Consider the following 21,576-nt stretch of genomic DNA (forward strand, 5'->3'; position numbering starts at 1 on the left):
TTGTAGAAGGTCGCACAATTTGCACTGCATGTCATGACAAGGAAGAAGTTTGGAACCACCAGGACTCTTTGTAGAGTTGGCTGTCTGGCCAAACTGAGTATCCAGGTAAGAAGGGCCCTTGTAAAGAGAGGTGACCAAGAACCCAGTGGTCACTCAAACAGAACTTCAGAAGTCATCTGCTGAGATGAGACAGCCTGTCGTATGGACAACCATATAGCAGCACTCCTCAATTAGGCATTTATGGTTGAGTGACTAACTCCCGCTTTGAGTTTGCCGGATGGCATTTTAAGGATCCGGAGAACCGTGAGGAAGAAATATTTTGTAATCTAATAAGAGAAAAATTGAACTCTTTGGGCAGAACTCTAAGTATCATGTACAGTGAAGGCCAGCCACTGCTCATTATGTGCTAGATTTTTGATTTTGATGGGCAAAATGGCAAATTTATCAATTTAAAATGAAATGTACAACACTAAAAAGTGTGCAGAAAGTGAAGAGATCTGATTACCTTTTGAATTCACTTTTTTATGTTTGCATGAAAGCACTTGTAGTTCTCTGATATTTGCCCTCAGCTGTGCTGATGTATTAGATAACATATTTCACGTCTGTTAGTCTGTCTACACGTCTATATGTCTATAGGGCTGCAACAACTAATTGATGTCATCCACAGTAATCGATGATGACAATAGTTTCCAGCACTTTGTTTAATGATTGGTTGCCTTGTTATATATTATGTGCATCTCTGCATTGTCCAAGAATAGTGTTAATTACATTTTAAGCAGAAAAGGAGGTATGTACTGTGTATACCACAGGTCACTAATAGGTGGACCATGGTCTGGGTCCAGACTCAGACTCAGGTCTGTTCCGGGTCTGGATAAAACAATCCTTGAGTTTTATTTAGTTTTTGTGGAGATTACATTTTTACTGGCGACTCTTTTCTGACAGTGTTTCTACACTGCTAATCAATGAAAGGGACCTCCTACGTGTCTCTGATTGGCCAGTACCTGTTGCCTTAGTGGGTTCGAATTGGTTGGGTTTAAGCATGAAGACTAAAATTGGTCAAAGTGAAGGCAAGAATGTCAGCCAATCACAGGCAGAGTAAGGCAGGCCTTCACTAAATAAAGGAGTGGAAAACCTGCATTCCGCATGAAAACTGCTGGCACTCTTGTGGCAGCAGCAGTGATAAGGAGAGAAAACTTTTAAAGAAATGAGAAGACGAGAGAGAAAAGTGGCGAAAGTGTGAGTCAATGTGCCATGGCTGTTGCTAAACAGCAGAAGCTTGACACCGAAAACTGGGCTTTTAATCCAGAAAGGACAGAGGAGTTTATGTTCATACTTTCTGTAGGGAGGTCGAAACTGCTCTGAGATGGTGGCAGTGGTTAAAAGTGGGAATGCGAAACACCACTTTGAAACTAAACACAAAATTACATTTGAGAAAAGTTACCCACTAAATTTGCCAGTTAGGCTTTAGAAAATATTCATTTACTGGTCAAAAGCTCACTAACAAGTGTTCCCTTTGAGTTGCATGGATTTTGGGACGTCACAAAAAAACCATTCAGTGATGGCAATCTTCACACATGCATGAGGATGGCATTGACACCATTCCAGCCCAGATTTAAAATCCTGGCAGACCAGTATGTGTCCTGGGTATGACGTTAAACTGCATCCGGTCCTGCAAGTGGTCCTCCATCTTGCAGGGATATCATGGAGGTTGGTGGCAGGATTGGCACTCCAGCCACCGTTTTAAAAAAAAAAAAAAAAAAAAAACCTCACACACTCCGAGGAGTAGCTCTGCTCTGCTGTAGCCGCCCATAGGAAGGCTGCTCGCTTCCTGAAGGGGATGGGGGAAAGCCCTCGGGAGCTCCATCCCCAGAAGAGCCGAAACCGTTGGAGAGCCAACGGGGTCAGGTGTCTTGGGGATCGAAACTGGTGTGGTGCTGAGGTGTTCCAATTTGAGGCAGCCCATACAGGTAGGCACATGGAACATCTTGTCTCTCTGGCAAGATGATCCCCTTCCTCTGCTGTTGGAGGAGCTTTGTAAACTCTGCATTTCAGTGGCGGCACCCTGAGGTGCGCAGACCGGGGACTATCCAGATCTCAGTGAGTGGATACACCTTTCACTGGTTTGGTCGCTCTGATGGCTGTCATACTTGGGGAGTAGCTGTTGCTGTAGCAGATTGGCTTCTTCCGGTGGTGTTCGATGGTGCTGGGTGGTATGACCAAAATTCTATATCACGGTATTTTTCAAATTTATACCGGTTTCATGGTATTCAGTGGTATTTTTTTCCCATGCATGAGTGGATGTTAACCACATTTTCCGCTGCAATTACTGCAGTAGACTGGCTAAGAATAACCTATTCCACTGTCATGAGAATTGTACAAAAAAACATTTTAATGTGCAATGTGTGATTCTTAAAATGACTTCCTCTGCACTAAGACGAGGCGCAGGCAGCTATCGCCGCACAGAATCCATTCACTTCATGATATTCCAGCTCTCTGAAAATTTAGAATGCTAAGATTAATACTTAATATCATTTTCATGATGAAATGCATTAAAGCAGGTATTAAACATGCACAGTAGTGTGGCAGTAGTGCTGCTCCCTCGCAGTAAGGGGTCCCCAGGTGTATGTTCAGTGTAGAGAAGTTTATGGCAGGTGTGACGAGGCTCCAAAAAAACTGGATGTATGAATGGGTATCGCACAGGTTTAATTTAAATATTGTGTAAATGTTGGGTTCGTGGTCTGGTGGTCGGAGACAGGAACACAGAATTCAATGGATGTTCTTCTGAGCGGGCTTCCTTTATTGCATGCGTGCTGTCTGTCTGACTTACCAAACCCCCAGTTCCTATCCTTCCTTTTTCTTTCTCCACAAAACCAATCACCATGCAATAAATGTCTTTTGTGAAATTAAAAATAGTTATAAAACTTAGACCACGGAGTGTTCAGAACTTTAAAAAAAATCTTCGTTTTACATTATGCCAACCATTCAGGGTTGTTCCCATCCCAGCAAGCATTGTGTGCGAGGCAAGAGCAAATCCTGAACAGGGCGCCAGCACATCGCAGGGCAAATACGAGCAACACATACACACTAGCAGTGCCAATATAGTATAACAAAACCCCACTGCCTACATGACTTTGAAAGGAATCTGAAGCACGCTGAGTAAACCCACCAGAAAAACATGTAAATTCAAGGCAGGGAACATCCGGGACCTCATTGCTGCGAGACAGCAGTGCAACCTCTACGCCACCGTGCTTTAATGCATTTCATCATGAAAATTATATCAAGTATTTATCTTAGAATTCTACATGTTCAGGGAACAAGAATATCATGAAATTAATATATTCTGTGTGGTGATCGCTACCTGCGCCCCCTCTTAGTGCAAGAGGAAGTCAGTTTAAGAAGCACATAGCGATTAACATGGCTCAGGGAACACTAAATACATAGCATTTAATGTGCTATAAAACTTATGATGGGGTTTGAGAAAATCTAGTAAATTAAATATTCATTTTAAGATGAGGTTTACTTTACGATGTTCTACTTTAATGACAAATTACGAGAATAAAGTCAACATGTTGACTTTAATCTCGACATAAACAGCGAGATTAAAGTAGAAATGCATTATTGTTGTAAGCATCGAGATTAAAGTGGAAATGTTGAGAATAAAGTCAACATGTCATCACACTATTACACAGTACCCAGGTACATTACACAGTAAAGTACAACTTGGCTTGCAGTATTATCCAGTAGTATAGAAACAGTATTCACACATTTAAACATAATGGTCCACATCCGACCGTTTAAAACTAAAGTATCTCCAGACAACAGACATGGCTCCTTTTTTCGGCAAAAGTTCTTCTGTGTCATCATGTTCAACTTTATCGTCTGCTACAGCTTCAGTTTCGGAATGTTCTCTGTCCATTTTCACCGCTCAATACCTCCACTAACACTTATACCCCGTTGCATGCGTGTTTAGTGGTGCAGCAATGAAAAAGGTCCCCCCTTAAACAGTTTCCCGCTGCTCCACGTTCCGAACGTTGTTTAGGCTATTTAAACCGGTGTTACGGTATAAGAAAAATCCATATCATAACAAAAATAAAAAACGATTTTTGGTATGAAACGGTATACCGCCCAGCACTAGTGTCCGATGTCACTTCTTTCAACAAGTGTATCATGAGACTCGGATTACAGCACACCCTGGGTGCCTTTTCTGTTGTCTCTCTGACCGCGGTGAGTGACGTCTCGGTGAGGGAGACATTTTATTTTCAGCTTCGCTCGGTGGTTGAGGGCTGGCTATGAGGATTGTCTCGGTCGCCATGGGTCAGGTGACCGTGGTGAAAGTGGTTCCTTCCCAGAAGGAGGTGTTTCATCTCACAGGGCACCCTGGATATCATCAAGAGGAGTCGCAGTGCATGGGTCAATGGCAACTCTGGTCTGTACCGGGAACTGAGAAGGACGGCTGCGAGGGCTCTGAGGGCAGATAAGGAGGCGTTTGTTAGAGGAATCTGTGAGCAAGTGACACACCATCTGTGGGCTAGCGACCCACGTCCTGCTTACAGAGGAATCAAAGTTCTGTTCCTCGGAGAGTTGCAGTCAGAGTGGCTGATGGAACGGTCCTTACGGATGACACTGCATGTGGAGCACAAGTTCAAGGAGATTATGCTGAAGCTTTATAACACACTGGTGAGGCCTCATCTGGAGTACTGTGTGCAGTTTTTGTCTCCAGGCTGCAAAAAGCACAAAGCAGTGCTTGAAAAATTCCAGAGAAGAGAGTCTAGGCTGATTCCAGGACTGTAGAGGACGAGTTATGAGGAAAGATTAAAAGAGCTGAGTCTTTACAGTGTAAGCAAAAGAAGATTAAATTAATAAGGGGATTGGTTGAGTGGATCAAGATGATGACGTTAACATAAGTTCATCCAGAACACAGGGACACAGCTGGAAACTTAAGGGTCAGTTTTACAGAAGTGTGGTTCACTGTGTGAAGGTTTTGTTCACACGGTGAGCCACAGACATGTGGAATAAGTGACCAAGTAGAAGTGCTGCTGGGCGGTATGACCACAATTCTATATCACAGTATTTTTCAAAATTATACCAGTTTCACGGTATTCAGCGGTATTTTTTTCCCATGCATGAGTGGATGTTAACCACATTTTCCACTGCAGTAGACTGACTAAGAATAACCTATTCCACTGGCATGAGAATTGTACAAAAACACATTTTAATGTGCACACAAGTATTAATACAGGTTTGCATGGCCCCATAAAGTGATAGTTTTCTAATGAAGAGAAGGCATCATATTGCATGACAGTTGCAGTCAAAATATAGAACCTTTTTATTGAACAAATCTTGCAAACAACATAAACTACAATTTTGACAACGTATTTTCAACCATCCAAAGAGGCATTTAGACTTAGTAAAATATCCAGAGGTGCTTGTCAAAAGTTGCATTGCACTGAACCTGTCTAAAAGGAATAAATAGTAAATATTTTTTGTAAACCAGCTACACTTTCTGTTAATGTTAACAATCTCTGTCCACTGACATGTTAGCTGTATGGATTGTAATGGTGTTGGTTATCTCAATCCACTGCTTGCTTTTTTTGTCGTAAGCAGTACCTCTAGCAAACATGTCTACAAGTGACGTCTGACTCTCGCTTTTTCAGTTTTACCTGGGAACGTAGAGGGTGCCAATCTTAGTTCCATACATTCATGGTACTCCAAAACATGTTTGTGGCTAAGGTGGTGCAGCAAATTGCTTGTGTTGCCGCCTCCGGCAACAACTTTAGCTGAAGAGCATTTGCAGTAAATAGTTGTTTGGTCCACATCCGACCTTTTAAAACCAAAGTATCTCCAGACAACAGACACGGCTCCTTTTTTCGGCCAAAGTACTTCTGTGTCATCTATGTCCAACTTTATTGTCTGCTACAGTTTCAGTTTCAGAATCTTCTCTATCCATTTTCACTGCTCAATACCACCATGAACGCATGTACTCCGTTGCATGCGTGTATAGTGGTGTAGCATTGAAAAGGTCCCCTCTTCAACAGTTTCCCGCTGTACCACGTTCTGAACGTTGTTTGGGCTATTTAAACTGGTGTAAGAAAAATCCATATCATAACAAAAATAAAACGGTTTTCGGTATGAACCGGTATACCTCCCAGCACTACCAAGTAGTGTGATGGACTTTAGGGACCTTGAAAACTGGACTTGATGTATTTTTTCAAGAATTTTGTGGCAAGCTTTGATGGGCTGAATGGCTTGTTCTCATCCAAATTGTTCTAACGAGATCCTGCTCTCACTCACACCAGGGAATAATCCAGCACCACCTTCAATATCTCACTTTTTTCTGTTTCCTCTGAAAAAATCCGTGTCTGACTGTGAAGGATCTGAGTCGACGACAATTTGCAAAACTTATTTTGCAGGGTATTTCTTGAGGATGGCAAGGACTACCATTTGATACTATACTTTGAAAGAAAAAGGGGACTTGACATAGCAAACAATTAATTCTTCTCGCCATCTAGCAGATAAAAGCATACATAACCCTCCAGGCAACTTCTGAAGACTCTTCACAGTGGTTTCAGCCTTCTATCCCTTGATGTTGAAAACAGCCTGGAAAGTATCAAACTAGACCATACATTTATGTTATCAAGGAGAGAAAAGAGCAAAATGTAAAGCTCTTTCATGTTTGAATAAAATGCTCTTGCACAAACACTGCATTTTTTTTAAACCTTGGACCAACTAATTAATTAGAAAAAGGGTGTTTTTTACAGCCCTGATGCTCACATTTGCAATTTTGCCTTTTATTTTACCAGTGTTCTACTGTATGTATAATAGAGTCTAGCATGTTTTGCATACCAATGGCACAAATGATGTGTTGAAATTTACCCTGTCTGTGAGCTGGTGGCTCATTCATAACTTTTTGTTTAGCCAACTTGTGTTGTGATTTGTTCTTTCAAAAACATAAGAGGTACAACATATTATCTGATTAAGTATATTATGTGCCTGCTGTTTAAGGCACTCTATATACATCAAAATGGATTATTTTAGGGGTACTGGGATTGTACACCATGTCTCCCATTTACAGTAGGTTGCTATCCTGTACAGGCCCATTGAAAAGTTTGGACACTGCAACAAAATTACATATTTTCTTGACGTTTGAAGTGAAAATAATAATTTAACTTTGACATGAAACAAACTAAACCAATGGCTTTTTAATGAAAATGGTAATGTACATTTGCAAGTTATTTGATGAACTGAAACAAACTGAAAAATGAAAGGGCAAAAGCGGCATTTGCAAAAAAAAAAAAAATAATTGGGTACCCTACTATGTCAATACTTTGTGAAACCCCCTTTGGCAAAAACCACAGCTTACAAAAGTTTTTTGCCACCAGCACTGAGTCTTTGAGTTCTTGTTTAGGAAATTAATGTTAACATTGTTCATTACAGATTGCTTCCAGTTGTAAGATGTTATTGGACTGTCTTGTGTGCACAGCACGTGTAAGATCTACCCACAGCTTTTCAATGATGTCCAAGTTTGGCCATTCCAGAACCTTCACCTTGTGTTCTTTAGGTACTTCGTAAACAGATTTCTCTGTGTTTTGGATTGCTGTCCAGTTGTAGAAGCCTTCATCCACTTTATCAGCTTAAATTTCCTGACTGACATTCCCCTTGAAGATTTGTTGATATTTAGTGGACTCCATTCTCCTCTGTCCTTGCACGATGTTTACTGTCCCGTTAGCTGCAAAAGTAGATTCACCCCATACTTAACAGTTGTCAAGGTGTTTAATTCGTCAGATACTTCTATGTCTCCAAACATACCTTTTGTTGTTGTAGCCAAAGAGTTAGCTGTTAACTTCATTTGTCAACAGCACATTGCTTCAAAATGCTGTTGTTTTTTGTGATGAGATCACTGCTATGGTTGTCTTCAGATGGCTGTTCCATGAATTCCATCTTTGTTTAAGTAACGCTGCTCGGTAGAACAATGCACTGCCACCTCTTTCTCGGTAGGTCCCTTGCAGTCAGATGATGGTTTTGCTTTTTAAGTTTTTTGCTTAGAAGAGCCCATGGTTGTTGGATAGGGTATTGCATACTGTTTGAAGAGTCCAAGAATTGATTCGACTATTTAATTGTCATCAGCTGGCACTACCTAATGACAGTTCTCGACCAGACTAACGCCTAACAAGCTACGTCAGATCACATTAATGAACCTAATGAGCTCAGAGACCTTACAACTTACAAAAGGGTTCCCAAACATTTGAAAATGCCACATTGACTCTTATTTTTTATACATTTGTTCAGTTTATCAAATCTCCATAATGTTTGGGACAAAGACACATTTTTCCTTGATTTACCCCTCTATTCCACAGTTTAAAATTAAATCGAGTCTGAATTGTTTGATTTGTAAAGTACCTACTTTTTTATTTAAGGGGATTTGCATATATTTTAGTCACACAACACTTTTTCTATATGGTCAGGGTACTTTGTCGCATATCTTGAAGTCTGCAATTCATGCACACTACCAGGTGCTGAGGATCTGGTGATGTTCTGTCAAGCCTCTAATGCAGCCATCTTCAGCTCCTGCTTGTTTCAGGGGCTTGTCCCCTCTAGTTTTCTCTTCAGCATATGGAAGACCTGTGCAATTGGATTTAAATCGGGTGACTGTCTTATACATTCAAGAACTTTCCATTTTTTAGCTTTGGAAAACTCTTGTGTTGGCTTATAAGTATGTTGGATCATTGTCTTATTGTAGGATGAAGTGTCGTCCAATGTGTTCGGAGGCATTTACTAGACTTGAGCAGACCAGATATTTCTACACACCTCACAATTCGTTGCGCCACTGCCGTCAGCAGTTCCATCATCAACGAAGAGAAGTGTGCCAGGACCTGTGGCAGCCATACATGCCCCAGCCGTAACACCCCCGCCACCATGTTTAAAAGATGAGGTGGTCTCCTTTGGATCTTGGGCAGTACCTTTTTTTACTCCACACTTTGCTCTTGCCATCACTCTGATGCAAGTTCTTCTTTGTCTCCGCTGTCCACAAGACCTTTTACCAGAATTATGTAGTCTTTTTAAAGTACTTTTTCACAAGCTGACCATCCTGTTTTTGTGGCTTGCAGTGTGACCTCCGTATCTGTGTTTCTGTTCATGAAGTCTGCTTGGGGCTTTTTCTTGACCATAGTGAGGATTCTTCTGTCATCAGCAGTGGAGGTCTTCCTGGGCCAACCAGTCCCTTTGCAACTACTGAGCTCACCATTGCGTTCCTTCCTCTTAGTGATATTCCAGACGGTTGATTTCGGTCACCCTAAGGTTTTACTGGTGTCTCAAATGGTTTTATTCTTGTTTTACCTCCTCACAATGGCTTCTTTGACATTCATTGGCTCACGTATTGTCCACATGTTGAACAATGGCAGTTACAGACTGCAAATGGTAGAAGCATGCTGAGGTATCTTATGTAGCCATGAAACCCACCGGAGGAATCACAAACACCTGTGACACCAATTGTCCCAAATGTTATGGTGACCTGAAATGGGAGTACCGTGTAGAAAAAATGTTGGCATTTTTTTACATGGTGTAGCTGAAATGTCTGCAAATCCCTTAAAATAATCATCTGAAATGTGCACTTTAATAACAATGTCTAAAATGTATGATTTGTCATTTTAAACTGTGGAGCAGAGATGGAAATCAAGGAAAAATGGGCCTTTGACCCAAACATTTTGGAGGACACTGTAAATCATAACTGAACATTAACATTGTCTTATAAATGCAGTTTTAGTTTGCTTTCTGACAAACATGTTTTTATTTAAAATATTAACAAAATAGGTAATTTGGCCAGTGGTGTCCAAATGTTTGCATGGAACTGTATATATTTGAAAAAAGAGAGAAAGCAGCAAACAGTCTGTACAGAGTCACCTGTCACCCCTTACGTTGTCTTGAAAAGTCCCAAACTAAATGGGAAATGCTGCAAGCACACCGAGAACTCTATGCCAGCCATTCAAAAAAGGCTCTGCCACCAAATCAAACAAACACAACTGCTAAGAGTAGCAAGCATCAGTTTAACAAAAACATGAAAAGCAGGCAGCATTCCAATGACAGCAGACACAAATTGGGCAGCTGACGGGCAGCGGTACCAATGGAAATGAGCCCAGGCGGAGTCTGCCCAAAGCCATCTTGTGTCCGTCCAGAGTAGACACAAGTACTTCAAAGTGAGGCCACGGCACCCTGCCCACAACGTCTCATAGGAAGAGGAAATGAAAATTAATAAGAAGCAGTAGGTACTCAGCTGCAAGTGGGAAACTCAGTCGAGATGATCAGATGTAAAATAAATGATGCCAGATAGTAACAAATCCAAGAGAAGTTTATTATGAAAATGGCACCTGCAGGATGATCAAAATTGAGTTACATAAAGGCAACCATGTATGACATGTTTCTTTGAACTGATGAAAAATCTACAAAAGTATAAAATAATCCTGTTGTAAATGAAGTATGTACATTTCTGATTTGCAGCATAATCCATGGTCAATGAAAAAGATGTTTAGAAAATAAGCCAGGCACTCAGAATTAGCATCAGTTAGTCATATGTTTTAAAAACCACAAAATAAAATGTACCATCGCCTTTTTTGTTTTGTTTCTTTTTTTTTTAATGTTTTAATTTGTTTTGTATTTAGACTTTGTAACACTGTTAACATTGATACTAAGAGAATCCCGTTCCCCATTTTTTTTTTCTTCAGCTACTTGGCACCAAGGTCCTCATAAAAGAATCTGTATAATTGTACAAGAAATAGTTAAAAACACAGACACAGTCTTCACAGGTAATGGAGTGCTTTTTCATGTTGGAGATTTGAAACATTATTTATTTGACAGCAGCTGAGATTATTTGTTAGTTTTAATCACCAGAAATCATTTTGACACAACACAGAAAACATTTAAACAGCACTCCCGCTGTTTTGGCTGCAACATATGGGTGTATTTCTTAGGCTGTCCACTGCGCTATCTCCTTTTAGAGCTAATTTCTTAGATCTTTAATTTGTTAAGGTAAGAGAAAATCTACTGGTGTGGATTTTCCAATGAGTTGTCACTGCTACATATTTAAGCAAATCTCAACCATTGATTGGACTCTTGTGCCGAACCTGACCGCACCAATGAAAAGCAACAGGACCTGATCGTTTCATCATGACAGTAGTGGGGTACAGCAGGGTGGAAGCTAAAGAACTGTAAAGCTTTAAAACGTGTCAAAGTCTGATTCAGTCGAGTGAGACTAGGAGAAGTGAAAGTGTTCAAGTGAGGATGAGAAAATGAAGGTGATGCATACACTACATTGTGAACCATGTGTGCCCAATTGTAGGAAAAATTACGACAGTCATACACACATACATACATTCTCAAATTTGCTTACTCCAGTTCAGGGTAGCATGGGGCTATTGTGACTACATTGGCTGCAAGATAACATCTTTGACCACCTTTGAGAAGGATTTGGATGAGATATTGAGACCACTTAGCTAGTAGCTAAGCAAATTAGCTTGATGGACCAAATGGTCTTCCAACGTTTGTCAGATTTCTTATGTTCTTTAGTTGGGACATCAGTGCATCACATAGCACAAACGCAGACGCATACTCACACTGGGGACACCTTACAATTGCTACTTTCCTTAACCTGCACGTTTATTTGGAGATGTAAGAGAAAAACCTGTGGGATAATGGAGAATTAGCATGTGGAATATTACATTATATTAGAAGTAAACAAAGCTTATGTTCTTGATGTTTCCCTGACTTAGTGTAAACACACACACACAAGCACACAAATATGCAAACTTACAAACATACCTTAATGTGCTTGTGTTTGTGTGTACTGTATATATTTTGCACTTTGTATTAAAAAAAATAAAAGGCATGCCTCTTAGTTTAACTGACAAATTAAAACTGGTCTAGTAAGTTTGTGTGTACTCAAGTGATTGATCCGTGCTTAGCTCCTGACTTGAGCCTGAGAACTGCTGGGGAACTGAGTTAGAAAAAAGCAGATTTAGAAAATAGACGGGCAGATGGAATAAAGCAGTGGCTCTCAGACCCCGTGTACTCCATGGGGCGCTAGGTTTTTGTTCCAACCAACTCCTCTTTTTAATTGAACTCCTAACCTAATTAACCAAGCTGTTATTTCCCAGTTTCTGCCTCAGCAGCCATACCACCTGCACTCCAGATTTGGCAGATTTGGGCCCGGCCAGTATCTCTATCACCACTTAATTGCTAATGTGTGGTGGCTGCATTTGTGCAAAATGGCTACTGTTGCATCATCCATGTGGGTGCTACACATTGGTGGTGGTTGAAGTTTTTTCTCAGTTTATGTAGAGCACATTGAATATTGAGAAAGGTGCCATTTAACTGTAATTCATTATTAATTATTTTGGGATTAGTGTTGAAATTTAAAAACAAATTTTGTCATTATTTATCAGAATGTGCCAAGTATTTTGTTTTTTTTTTTTCATTCTGGTCTTCCAGGTGTTCTGTTTATTTAATGCATTACACTCATCTGAACCAAAATTCTCTGGTGCAAAAATAAATGATGTACTTTATAGCTTTAGATGTGCTGAATCCATTTCTGAAATTGGACCTTCTTTACCATAAACAGTTTCTACAAGATACCAGATTCAGTGAAAAATGTTTTTTTGAAAATGACTGTTGATTGATGACATGTATATTTTTCATACTCAGAATATTATTTGAGGTATATTTTGAGGTGAAAAATGGCAGTGTCCCTAATTGCTAATGTTAGTTAAGGTGGAAACAGCCCAAAATCAAGTATTTGCTACATATTTTTTACTCTCTCTTCTTATTCTTTCAAAATAGCCAGGATTTTATATTTAGAAAGTTAGGAAGATGCCTTTTTATAGTCCATAAGAGAGAAAGTTATTGTAATGGATTTTACAGAAATATGTAAGGTCGGGCATGTCCATCCATTGTCTTAACCAGGCAAGCAATTGGTTAAAAAAATGTACAGCCTTCCTTTATTGAGACCACAAAAGTTACTTGTTTTACAATTTTTTTTTTTTTTGTTGTTTTAAGTCATGCTTTTGTGAAAGTGTCATATGGTGTATGCTTACACAAACCAGCAGGAGAGTTTTTGGTCTGTGTGTGGGGAATCCACCTCGTAGCAAAGCAAAGGTTGCATACGCCATTTGTGAAAGAAGCCTAGCATCTTTATTTTGGTGTCAGAGTTGGCGATCAAGATAAAGTTTGGACTTCTACACTTGATAAATATTTTTGGTTTTTATTTTAAATCTTCACCTCTTAAAAATGGACGGAATTAGAGCAGTTCTGCTGCCAGATTTGGATTCGGCAACCTCAAATCTATAAAGAACAGCTAAAGTTTTGATGGGAGTGAAAACAATTTTATTTTTCAAACCAGCGTTATTTACTATGGGGTATGTTGGTGGATCTAATCATATAGATACAAGCTCCATCATCAGTGTCATTGTTAAATGTCTTTTTAGGGACATAATCAAGGAAGCAAACTATAAAGAGAAAATGTAAATTAGCTTTGCAAGAGAGTTAAGCGTTTAAAGCTTTAGCAAAAATACCAGTATTTTCTAAATGTCTGCTACCCATCCAAGATTGATTGAAACCTAAGTAATCAACATCGACCTCAACGTCAGTGCTTGCAGTGCACCATGCAATGCATACGTCTCTGTTATATGCCACTTGGCATGGGGTTCATAAAAAGCAGAGTTAATGTTTGTGATGTGGCATCTGTTGGAGTTACAGAGACACAGCTACCTGATGGACACACAGACAGACACACAGACACTTAGCAGTTTATTAACACGAACAAAAAACACAGCTGTGCTCTTTTAAATGCTGACTGAGAGAAATACCCAGTTAATGAAATGAGATCAATTAGAGGTAAAATGACTTCGCCGATTGTGAATCTGGTTGGAACAAATGGGGCCTCCAGGACTGAGTTTGTGAACCACTGGAATAAAGGGTGGGTTGATGGCACAGTGGGTAGCACTTGTGCCTCACAGCTCTAAACAACTGTTCTTTTTGGAGAATTGAGATGTTCTCCATCTGCTTCTGTGGGCTTCCTAGTCATCCCCATTTTCCCTACATAGTTACAAATGAACGAGATTCTGATTTCACTTATTTATGGCAGTGCTTGTATGTCTTCTACATTGTGTAGGCTTATATCTTGCACCTACCACAAATGGAATAGTCCTTGCCTCTCAGCAGCTTTATATGACAATTGCATATGACAATTATCTCCCACCATGCACCCTCATCTGACAATCTGTGCCTCTTCACAACTCTCTATGGTAGTAAATGAGTATACAAAGAGATGGATCCACCTGTATATATACAGTTGTACCCTTCCATTTTCTCACCCTGCTGTGTCTTGTTGAGGGTTGCTGGGTTCAGAACATAAAAAGGAAAAGAATGTAAAAGTTGAAATTGGCGAGTTGGGTGCTGATGTCTTTTTTTCTTTGTGAGGCCAGACAGGCCTCTCTTACTCTGTCTGTCTCACTTACTGCAGTGTGAGATGGTGTGAGCAAGAGTGGGATGTCTACCTCTCGGAAGTCTTCACACTCACTCATGCCAGCACATATTACTGTTATCTCTTGCTCTCTGTATTTATCTTCTCATGTTTAGATTTTGCCATGCTGATGTTTATGAAACAACGCTTGGGTGATTGCACTGTATTAACACAAGGTGCTATGTTTATCTCTGGTGTAGCTTTATGCACAAGCCTGAGTCACTCACTCCTTATAATTACAGTATGTGGGTATGTTGTATTTCATGGGTCAGATATTCATTTGTTCTTGAAGCTATTGGTTTATATACTCATGGTATAGTTGATGTCTGTGAACATATCCCTTGTGTAAGATGAGGCTCTACTGTAACATTTAAATGACTTGCACAATCAGTCTAACATACTAACATCAAGCCCTCCGGCCACTTGTCTTGAATTTAAAACTCTTGCTGTTGCTTTTCAGTTGGCACGACCCCTTCAGATTGCTCAATATGTTGCATAGGCAACAGGTAAAATTTACACAATGAAACCTCATAAAATAATCTTGAGCAACATAAACTATTGAGGACTTGGAACTCCACAACAGATCAGTTTTAGGTCCTTTGTTGACCCTGTTCAAGCCAGATCCAGTCTTTTTTTCAATTTGTTGACATTGTTTCAAGAGGCTCAGCTGGGGGAGACAGACCAAAAAAGACATAGAGTGACAAAACCACTGGACTGAGCAACATCAAGTAAAGTAATAAACATGCATTTCCAAAACATCTATAAAAATAGATTTATAGTCTGAAACTTTATTTCTTTAAGAAACATTTAAATTATGTGTATATATTTGTGTGTGTGTGTGTGTGTGTGTGTGTGTGTTAAACCTGTCTTGCTTGCTGTGTGATCTGCTATGTCAACAAGTTTGGTGGAAACCAATGAAATACACCCAATGCGTACAAAGTAAGCACAAGGGACTCTGGGAATGTTTTTACAACTGAGGCTTTATGGTATCAGTCTGTTACATACATCTAAGCACTATTCTTTTTTTTTTATTAATATTTTCATATATATTTTTTTCTTTCAAATTTGTTGTGAAAAGTAGAAATGTGTTGCAAGCTGGAAGCTGGAGTTGTACCCAGAATTCTTCCAATGAGAAAAGAAAGAATGGCTCCATAAACCTTGAGTTAGTTCCAGAGTCTTTTATCTCTGACAAGATGAGGTCTGTAGACTACACAACAGCAAAGCAATAGCTGAAACAGAAAGGGATACAGACAAAAGATGCAGCAAAAGGTGACACTACAGAGGAAGGCCACCACACAAAAACCACTAACCCCCAAGAATCACTGCTTCACTAGGACTGACTGCGGAGGGCGAGAGCAACTCTACCCCGGACTAGAGATTAAGCACAGAGAAGACAAAGGACAAAACAGCTACATCAGCTCAGTATATACTGCATATAGTAACAAACACGGAAATTGCCATGAGACTGACAGCCAAGGACACTTACACATTGTACACATTACAGATCTCACGTTTGTTATTAGATACCTTTTATGAACGGCTGCCAAAAGATGGAGTGGAAGGTTTGTTTTTTTTTTTTTTCTTTTTCTTTTTTTAAACCAACCCCAACTGTGTTTTTAACACTGGCTCGTGACATTTATATATATCTTTCTGCTATAATATTTTGGCAATATAGAGAAAATTATAAATGTGAACACTTTTTTTTTTCATTTAAAATGCATTTTTTGCCTTATTAATTGCATGTACCTGTTACAACCTGATACATCTATTCAGAAACCTCCAAGAACAATTAATTCAATAACATTACTTAAAGTGGATGCCAACCATAAAGAATCTATTAAATAATACATAATTAGAATTAAAAACCTTTAAGACAAACAGTGTCCTTTCTTAAAAGATTCATGTTGAACATTAGCCTCAGTTATACAGAGGGAAAAATTAATCAACAAACCATTGCATCCAAATCCATTGTCATCCAAGTCTTAGAATTTCCTAAAGGCTGCAGGACTCCTGAAGTAAGTTAACTTGATTGTTAATTCAGAGGTAAAGTAAGGTTTTGAAGCAAAATCCTTTTTTTATTTTTTTTTTTTTTATACATACATACATTCTCAAGCCCGCTTAATCCAATTTAGGGTCGCGGGGTTGCCCGGAGCCTATCCCGGCTGCACTTGGCGCAAGGCAGGAAACAGCCCTGGAGGGATGCCAGTCCATTGCAGAGCGCACACATACTAACCCTCATTCTCGTATCTTTTAATCCAATTCAGGGTTTGGGTGGCTTAAACCTAACCTGGCAGCTCTGGGTGCAAAGCAGGAAATAACCCTGGAAGGGGAGGGGGGGATTTGCCAATCCGCCACACAGCACACCCAAGCGCACTTAAACTGGTCCAATTTAAAGTCGCCAATCCACCTACAACACACATGTTAGGGCATGTGAGAGGAAAACCAGTGTATCCCACAAAGACACAAGGAGAATGTGCAAGCTCCACACAGACGACAGCCAGGTGCAAGATTTAAAACCTGGACGTTGGATCTGTGAGGCAGCAGTGCTAAGCAGCGCACCACCACCGTGCCTTTTGAATTTTTAGCTTTCCTAAGATGGACAAGCTGCAGCGGTGACCCACTATAAAACAACCGCCTTTTTCAACAACTTTTTTTTTTTTTTTTTATTATTATTTTTTTTTTATAATGTTTAACAAAATGTTTTCCAGTCATGGAGACGGAGGTTATTAAATGGTAGCACCATGATTTTCAAAAAGGAGAAATGTTAAGTGTTGCAGTAAGCTATTTCTATTGTTCTTTTTCCAGGCCAGAAATGAACTCAAATTGCTTTACTTTCATGGAAGTAAGGATTTTAAAGAAAGGAGCTGTTGGCTTTAAAATTCCGCAGGAAAGTGCGAAACCCACCCAACCCCAAAACTCTCTCAAGAAAACAAACAAAAAAAAAACGAACAAACAAACAATCAACTGAAGCAAATCGCTTCAGAATTTAAGAGCCCCTCGGGTTTAACTTAGTTAAACAGGGTGCACTTTCTCTTTCTTTCTCTTTTTTTCCTTTCTCCTTCAGCCTTGATCACATCAAGAAACATAAGAAGTGTCAGGTTTGACTTACTAAAAAAATCGCATCCTTACAGTAGACTTCTACAAATGGAAGGCATCTTTGTAAAGATGCAGACACAAAATACAAATAATAAAAATGGCCATTTTTTTTTCTCTTTCTAGAAGATGACAAAAGAGCAGGAGTCTGCACTCTTGACACTCTGAAGGCAAAAAAGTCAACTCTTTCCATGAAAGAATAATTAAGTTTAGTGGACAGAGAGAAGACATGATGAGAAATACAAGAGAGGGAGGGAAAGTGAAAGAGACACGAGGACAATTCCACAACATGAGCCAACTTGCTCAGGTTCAAAGTGCTAGACTTAAGTGTTTTTTTTTTCTTATTCCAAATGAAACGACACAGTCGTACGCCTCGGAGTCTCTGACAGTGAACACAGTAATATGGTCTCAGTGTTTTTCTTTTTTTTTTTTCTTTTTTTTTTTTAGTCTTCTTTCCGCTCCAGGGTCTGTGTGGTGTGAATTCCATTGCTGTACACAGGGAATGGAAGAGTTGAAAAGAGTCCCTCTGCTGTGGTAAAGACATTCCCTGCCGGCATTTGTGTCAGGCTGGATGCGCTGACGGCGCCACCAAATGGCCCAGACATGTTAAGCCGATGAACGTGGTGGTAGAGCATCTCCATGGGAGTCTTGGGATCAAGTCCAAAGCTGGAGCTGTTGACATCCACAAAGTTAACCGCATGGGCATTTGGCAAGAGATTGCCCTGCATTGCTAAGGTTACTTCAGCTGGGGCATAACGGATGGTGCCAGTGGTATAGACCCTTTGGGCGGCAGTGCTGGTGGCGGCGAGGGTCCCTGTTACCCTGTGAACTAATGGAAGTACCACATTGCCAGCTTGTAACCTTTGAAGGGCCTCCAGGTCCCCAGCATATAGCAAAGAGCTGGAAGTACTTGGAGTTCCCTGCTGTTTGTCGCGAGGAGAAGCCGAAAGTGGTGGGGACAGAGGGTCTGAGGAGACAGGCGCAAGACTGGAGGAGGTGCTAGAGGAGGATGTAGTGCTGCTGCTGTTGAATGGAGTCTTGCGGCTTCCAGAGGCCTCGGCCCCCGGTGGGGTAAGGACAGAGTCAGGAATGGCGACATGTAAACTACTGCTGCTGGTTTGTGGAGATGGGAAATGATCAGAGCCAGGAGGCTTGGTCATGCTATAGGGGGATTCGTTCCTTGAGATCTCCCGATTGGGAGGATAGTTCCAAATACTGCTATCATTGTCAAAGTTGATGGGCTCTGAGATTTCAGTTTTGATTTTGAGCACTGAGGCACTGTTTGGTGAGGAGAGCAGCTGGGGCTGGTCTACTAAAGCGGGGTCCAGCCCATTGGGGCTTGATGTACTGGAGAGCCTACGCCTTGTCGTTCTACTGCCCTTCTGTTTTTTCCTCCTCTTCTTCCTCTTCTGGTGCTTACTGGAAGACGGTGTGCCGGCTTCTCCCATGCTGTCAGAGTCCTTGGCACTGTCTGAGGTCACAGATTCGCGGCTGTGCAGCCGCAGCGCCGAGTCTCCTTCCACATAGCGTTCTACCTTGATTTGCATGGCTCCCAGAGTGCCAAAACCATCTTCCTCTGTTATCTTGTTGCTTTCAAAATCAGAATGCTCAAAGCTGTCTTCGCTGTCCCGGCTCTCCTGGTTGCTGGAGCTGTTCCCATCCTCATTGCAGTTCATTTCGTTGTCTGACTGGTTGTCAGGCTGCTTTTTGCTGTCAGACTCGGGGTCTTCACTGTTTTCTGATTGATGCCCCTTTCCATCAGACTTGGAGTTCTCATTGTCCTCTAAATAGAAAACAAAGAGCACAAAATTAAGCACAATTAAGAATAAATAAAGAGCTACAACAAGAAAATGCATTATGAAGGGGAATTGTAAGCCTAAAGTTGTTTTTCAGGGTTTAACGGTTGTCCCTATTCTGAATGTGTTCATAATGAGAGTTACAGAAAACTTGGATCCTATTATTTGTAGACTCTTTTGACCTAAATATTAGCACCTTGTCTAATTTAGGGAAAGAAATGTTTCCTTAGCTTCAGGAATTCTTGGCACATGTGGCTGTAGGCATCCATTTTATGAGGGGGATGCAAAAATTCCTGGAATCAGTTTATAGTATGGGAGTAGGATCTAGATTTTCTAGAGACCTTGATGATCGTGTGTTTCAGTATTTTTGGACTTGCTTATTAACAATCTGTCAAGAACGACTTTACATTGACGTGCTGCGGCGTCTACGGCAAGTATCAGGAAAAACATCTGGAAAAGCGGCATACGCAAAACTAGATTTTGCATCAGGACAGCTCTCACTGCATTATCAAAGCGTTTTTGACCCAAAACAATGTGGTGGTTACTTCACACCCCCCATAATTGCCAGATTTATCTCCCCACGACTTCTGTTTGTTACTGAAATTAAAATTGTGACTGAAAAGAAGAAAATTTGCTACTATGGAAGAAATATGGGAAAAATATTGCTGTGTGTTGTTCGTATGTCATTTTGTGTCGGTTTTTCTTGATGCTTATTAAACGTGTTCTGCGATTTTTGTGATAGGTGATCATAAAGAACAGCGAGTCTGTGTTTAAATTTTGTTTTCTCTTGGGGAAAACGGCTGCTGAAACTGTAGTGATGCTTGAAACTGTTTTTAAAGAGGAAGCTTTAAGTAAAACACAGGTCTGCGAGTGGCTTTCGCATTTCAAACGAGGGGAAATGTCACTTGAAGAGCAACCAAGATCTGGCTGACCATCCACAATTAGAAATGATGAAAATCTTGAAAAAGTTTGTACTGCAATTTACGAAGATCGTCATCAAACTATTGAAGAGATTTCTGAATTGACTTGTGTATCTTGGAGTTCTTGCCACCTTCCCTACTCGCCTAATCTTTGCTGCATGTGACTTTTTCTTGTTCCACATGAAAAAAAGAACTCAAAGGAAAGCATTTTTGTATCATGGAGGAAGTCAAAGAACAATGGCTGCAGGCCTTGGACAACGTTCCTCTTCAGAAATTCCAAAAATGTTTACATCAGTGGGAAAAGCGTTGAGACGAGTGCATTCATTCACATGGAGAGTACTTTGTTTTAATAATTTTTACTTCCTGAAACTTTAGTCTCCTTCAATTTTTTTTTTTAATTCCAGTTATTTTTGGGTACCCCCTTGAATGTGAAATTGAAAGTTTTGAAACATTGAATTTACATTTACTCAGAGTTGGAATGTTGTTACCAACTTTAACTCCAGTAACCCAATAATTACTTTCCGACTCCACAACTCCAACTGTGACTTCACAGACCTGTATTTAAGCCAGGTTTAGATTTCTTTTTAATATCCTTTTTTTGTTGATTTTAGATTCTTTAATTACAAACATTTATGTTAATTAGACAATAAAAACACATAACAATATTATGTATTCTCAGTCAGTTTTCTTTTATTGTTGATCTGTTGTTTCTTTTTTTTTTGTGGGTAATCTTACCATCCAAGGTTGCTTGTATTTTGTGGGTGAAACCCTAGAGGCGGGGCCATCATTACTTCATCGCAAGGAACCGCCCCCAGCCTATAAAGGAAGGCTGCGAAAGGGTGTTCCTTCACCTTTATTCAAATGTGCTTTGGTGGAGGAGAGTTTTCTTTTGTAAGTTTTGCCCTTATTTTGATTTTCTTGGTTTGCTGGTAATTTTGCCTGTCTTTAGATTTTAATTACTGGACTTTTGTACTGGGGCTTGGTCACTGTGGATTGCCTTTGAGGTAAAAACGTTTGCCTTGTTAACTCAGCCAGAATGTAGAATGGTGGCTGGCTAATGTGGGTCTGGCGATGGAGGTGGAGAGCAGCACGGGGTAAAGGATTGACACTAAGAGGAAATGAAAAGGGGTGGTATCTTGACTGGGCCAGAAAAACAGAAATGGTAGACAGTGATGGTGAGTGGAAGATGTAGTGAAAACGGTGTGAGCTGGAGCAAGAATTTGACAGAAAGCTCTAGGGAGTCCTTAATGGCCAGGACAGT

At 40.3% G+C, this 21,576-nt stretch overlaps 2 protein-coding genes across 5 annotated transcripts in view; one reads left to right on the plus strand and one right to left on the minus strand.

The window, feature by feature from the left end:
• egln3 (egl-9 family hypoxia-inducible factor 3) overlaps positions 1-21,576 on the plus strand; it is a 526,600-nt gene that overhangs the window by 204,619 nt on the left and 300,405 nt on the right. The window lies entirely within an intron of this gene.
• LOC114666379 (neuronal PAS domain-containing protein 3) overlaps positions 13,058-21,576 on the minus strand; it is a 764,183-nt gene continuing 755,664 nt past the window's right edge. For all 4 annotated transcript variants that reach the window (XM_028821218.2, XM_028821217.2, XM_051920026.1 and 1 more), the window contains one exon: positions 13,058-19,382. In XM_028821218.2, the coding sequence (XP_028677051.1) occupies positions 18,043-19,382 (1,340 nt within the window). In that variant the 3' untranslated portion in view covers positions 13,058-18,042. The remainder of the gene's footprint in view (positions 19,383-21,576) is intronic.

This window comes from Erpetoichthys calabaricus, chromosome 16 (assembly GCF_900747795.2).
Source record: "Erpetoichthys calabaricus chromosome 16, fErpCal1.3, whole genome shotgun sequence".
NCBI lineage: Eukaryota > Metazoa > Chordata > Cladistia > Polypteriformes > Polypteridae > Erpetoichthys > Erpetoichthys calabaricus.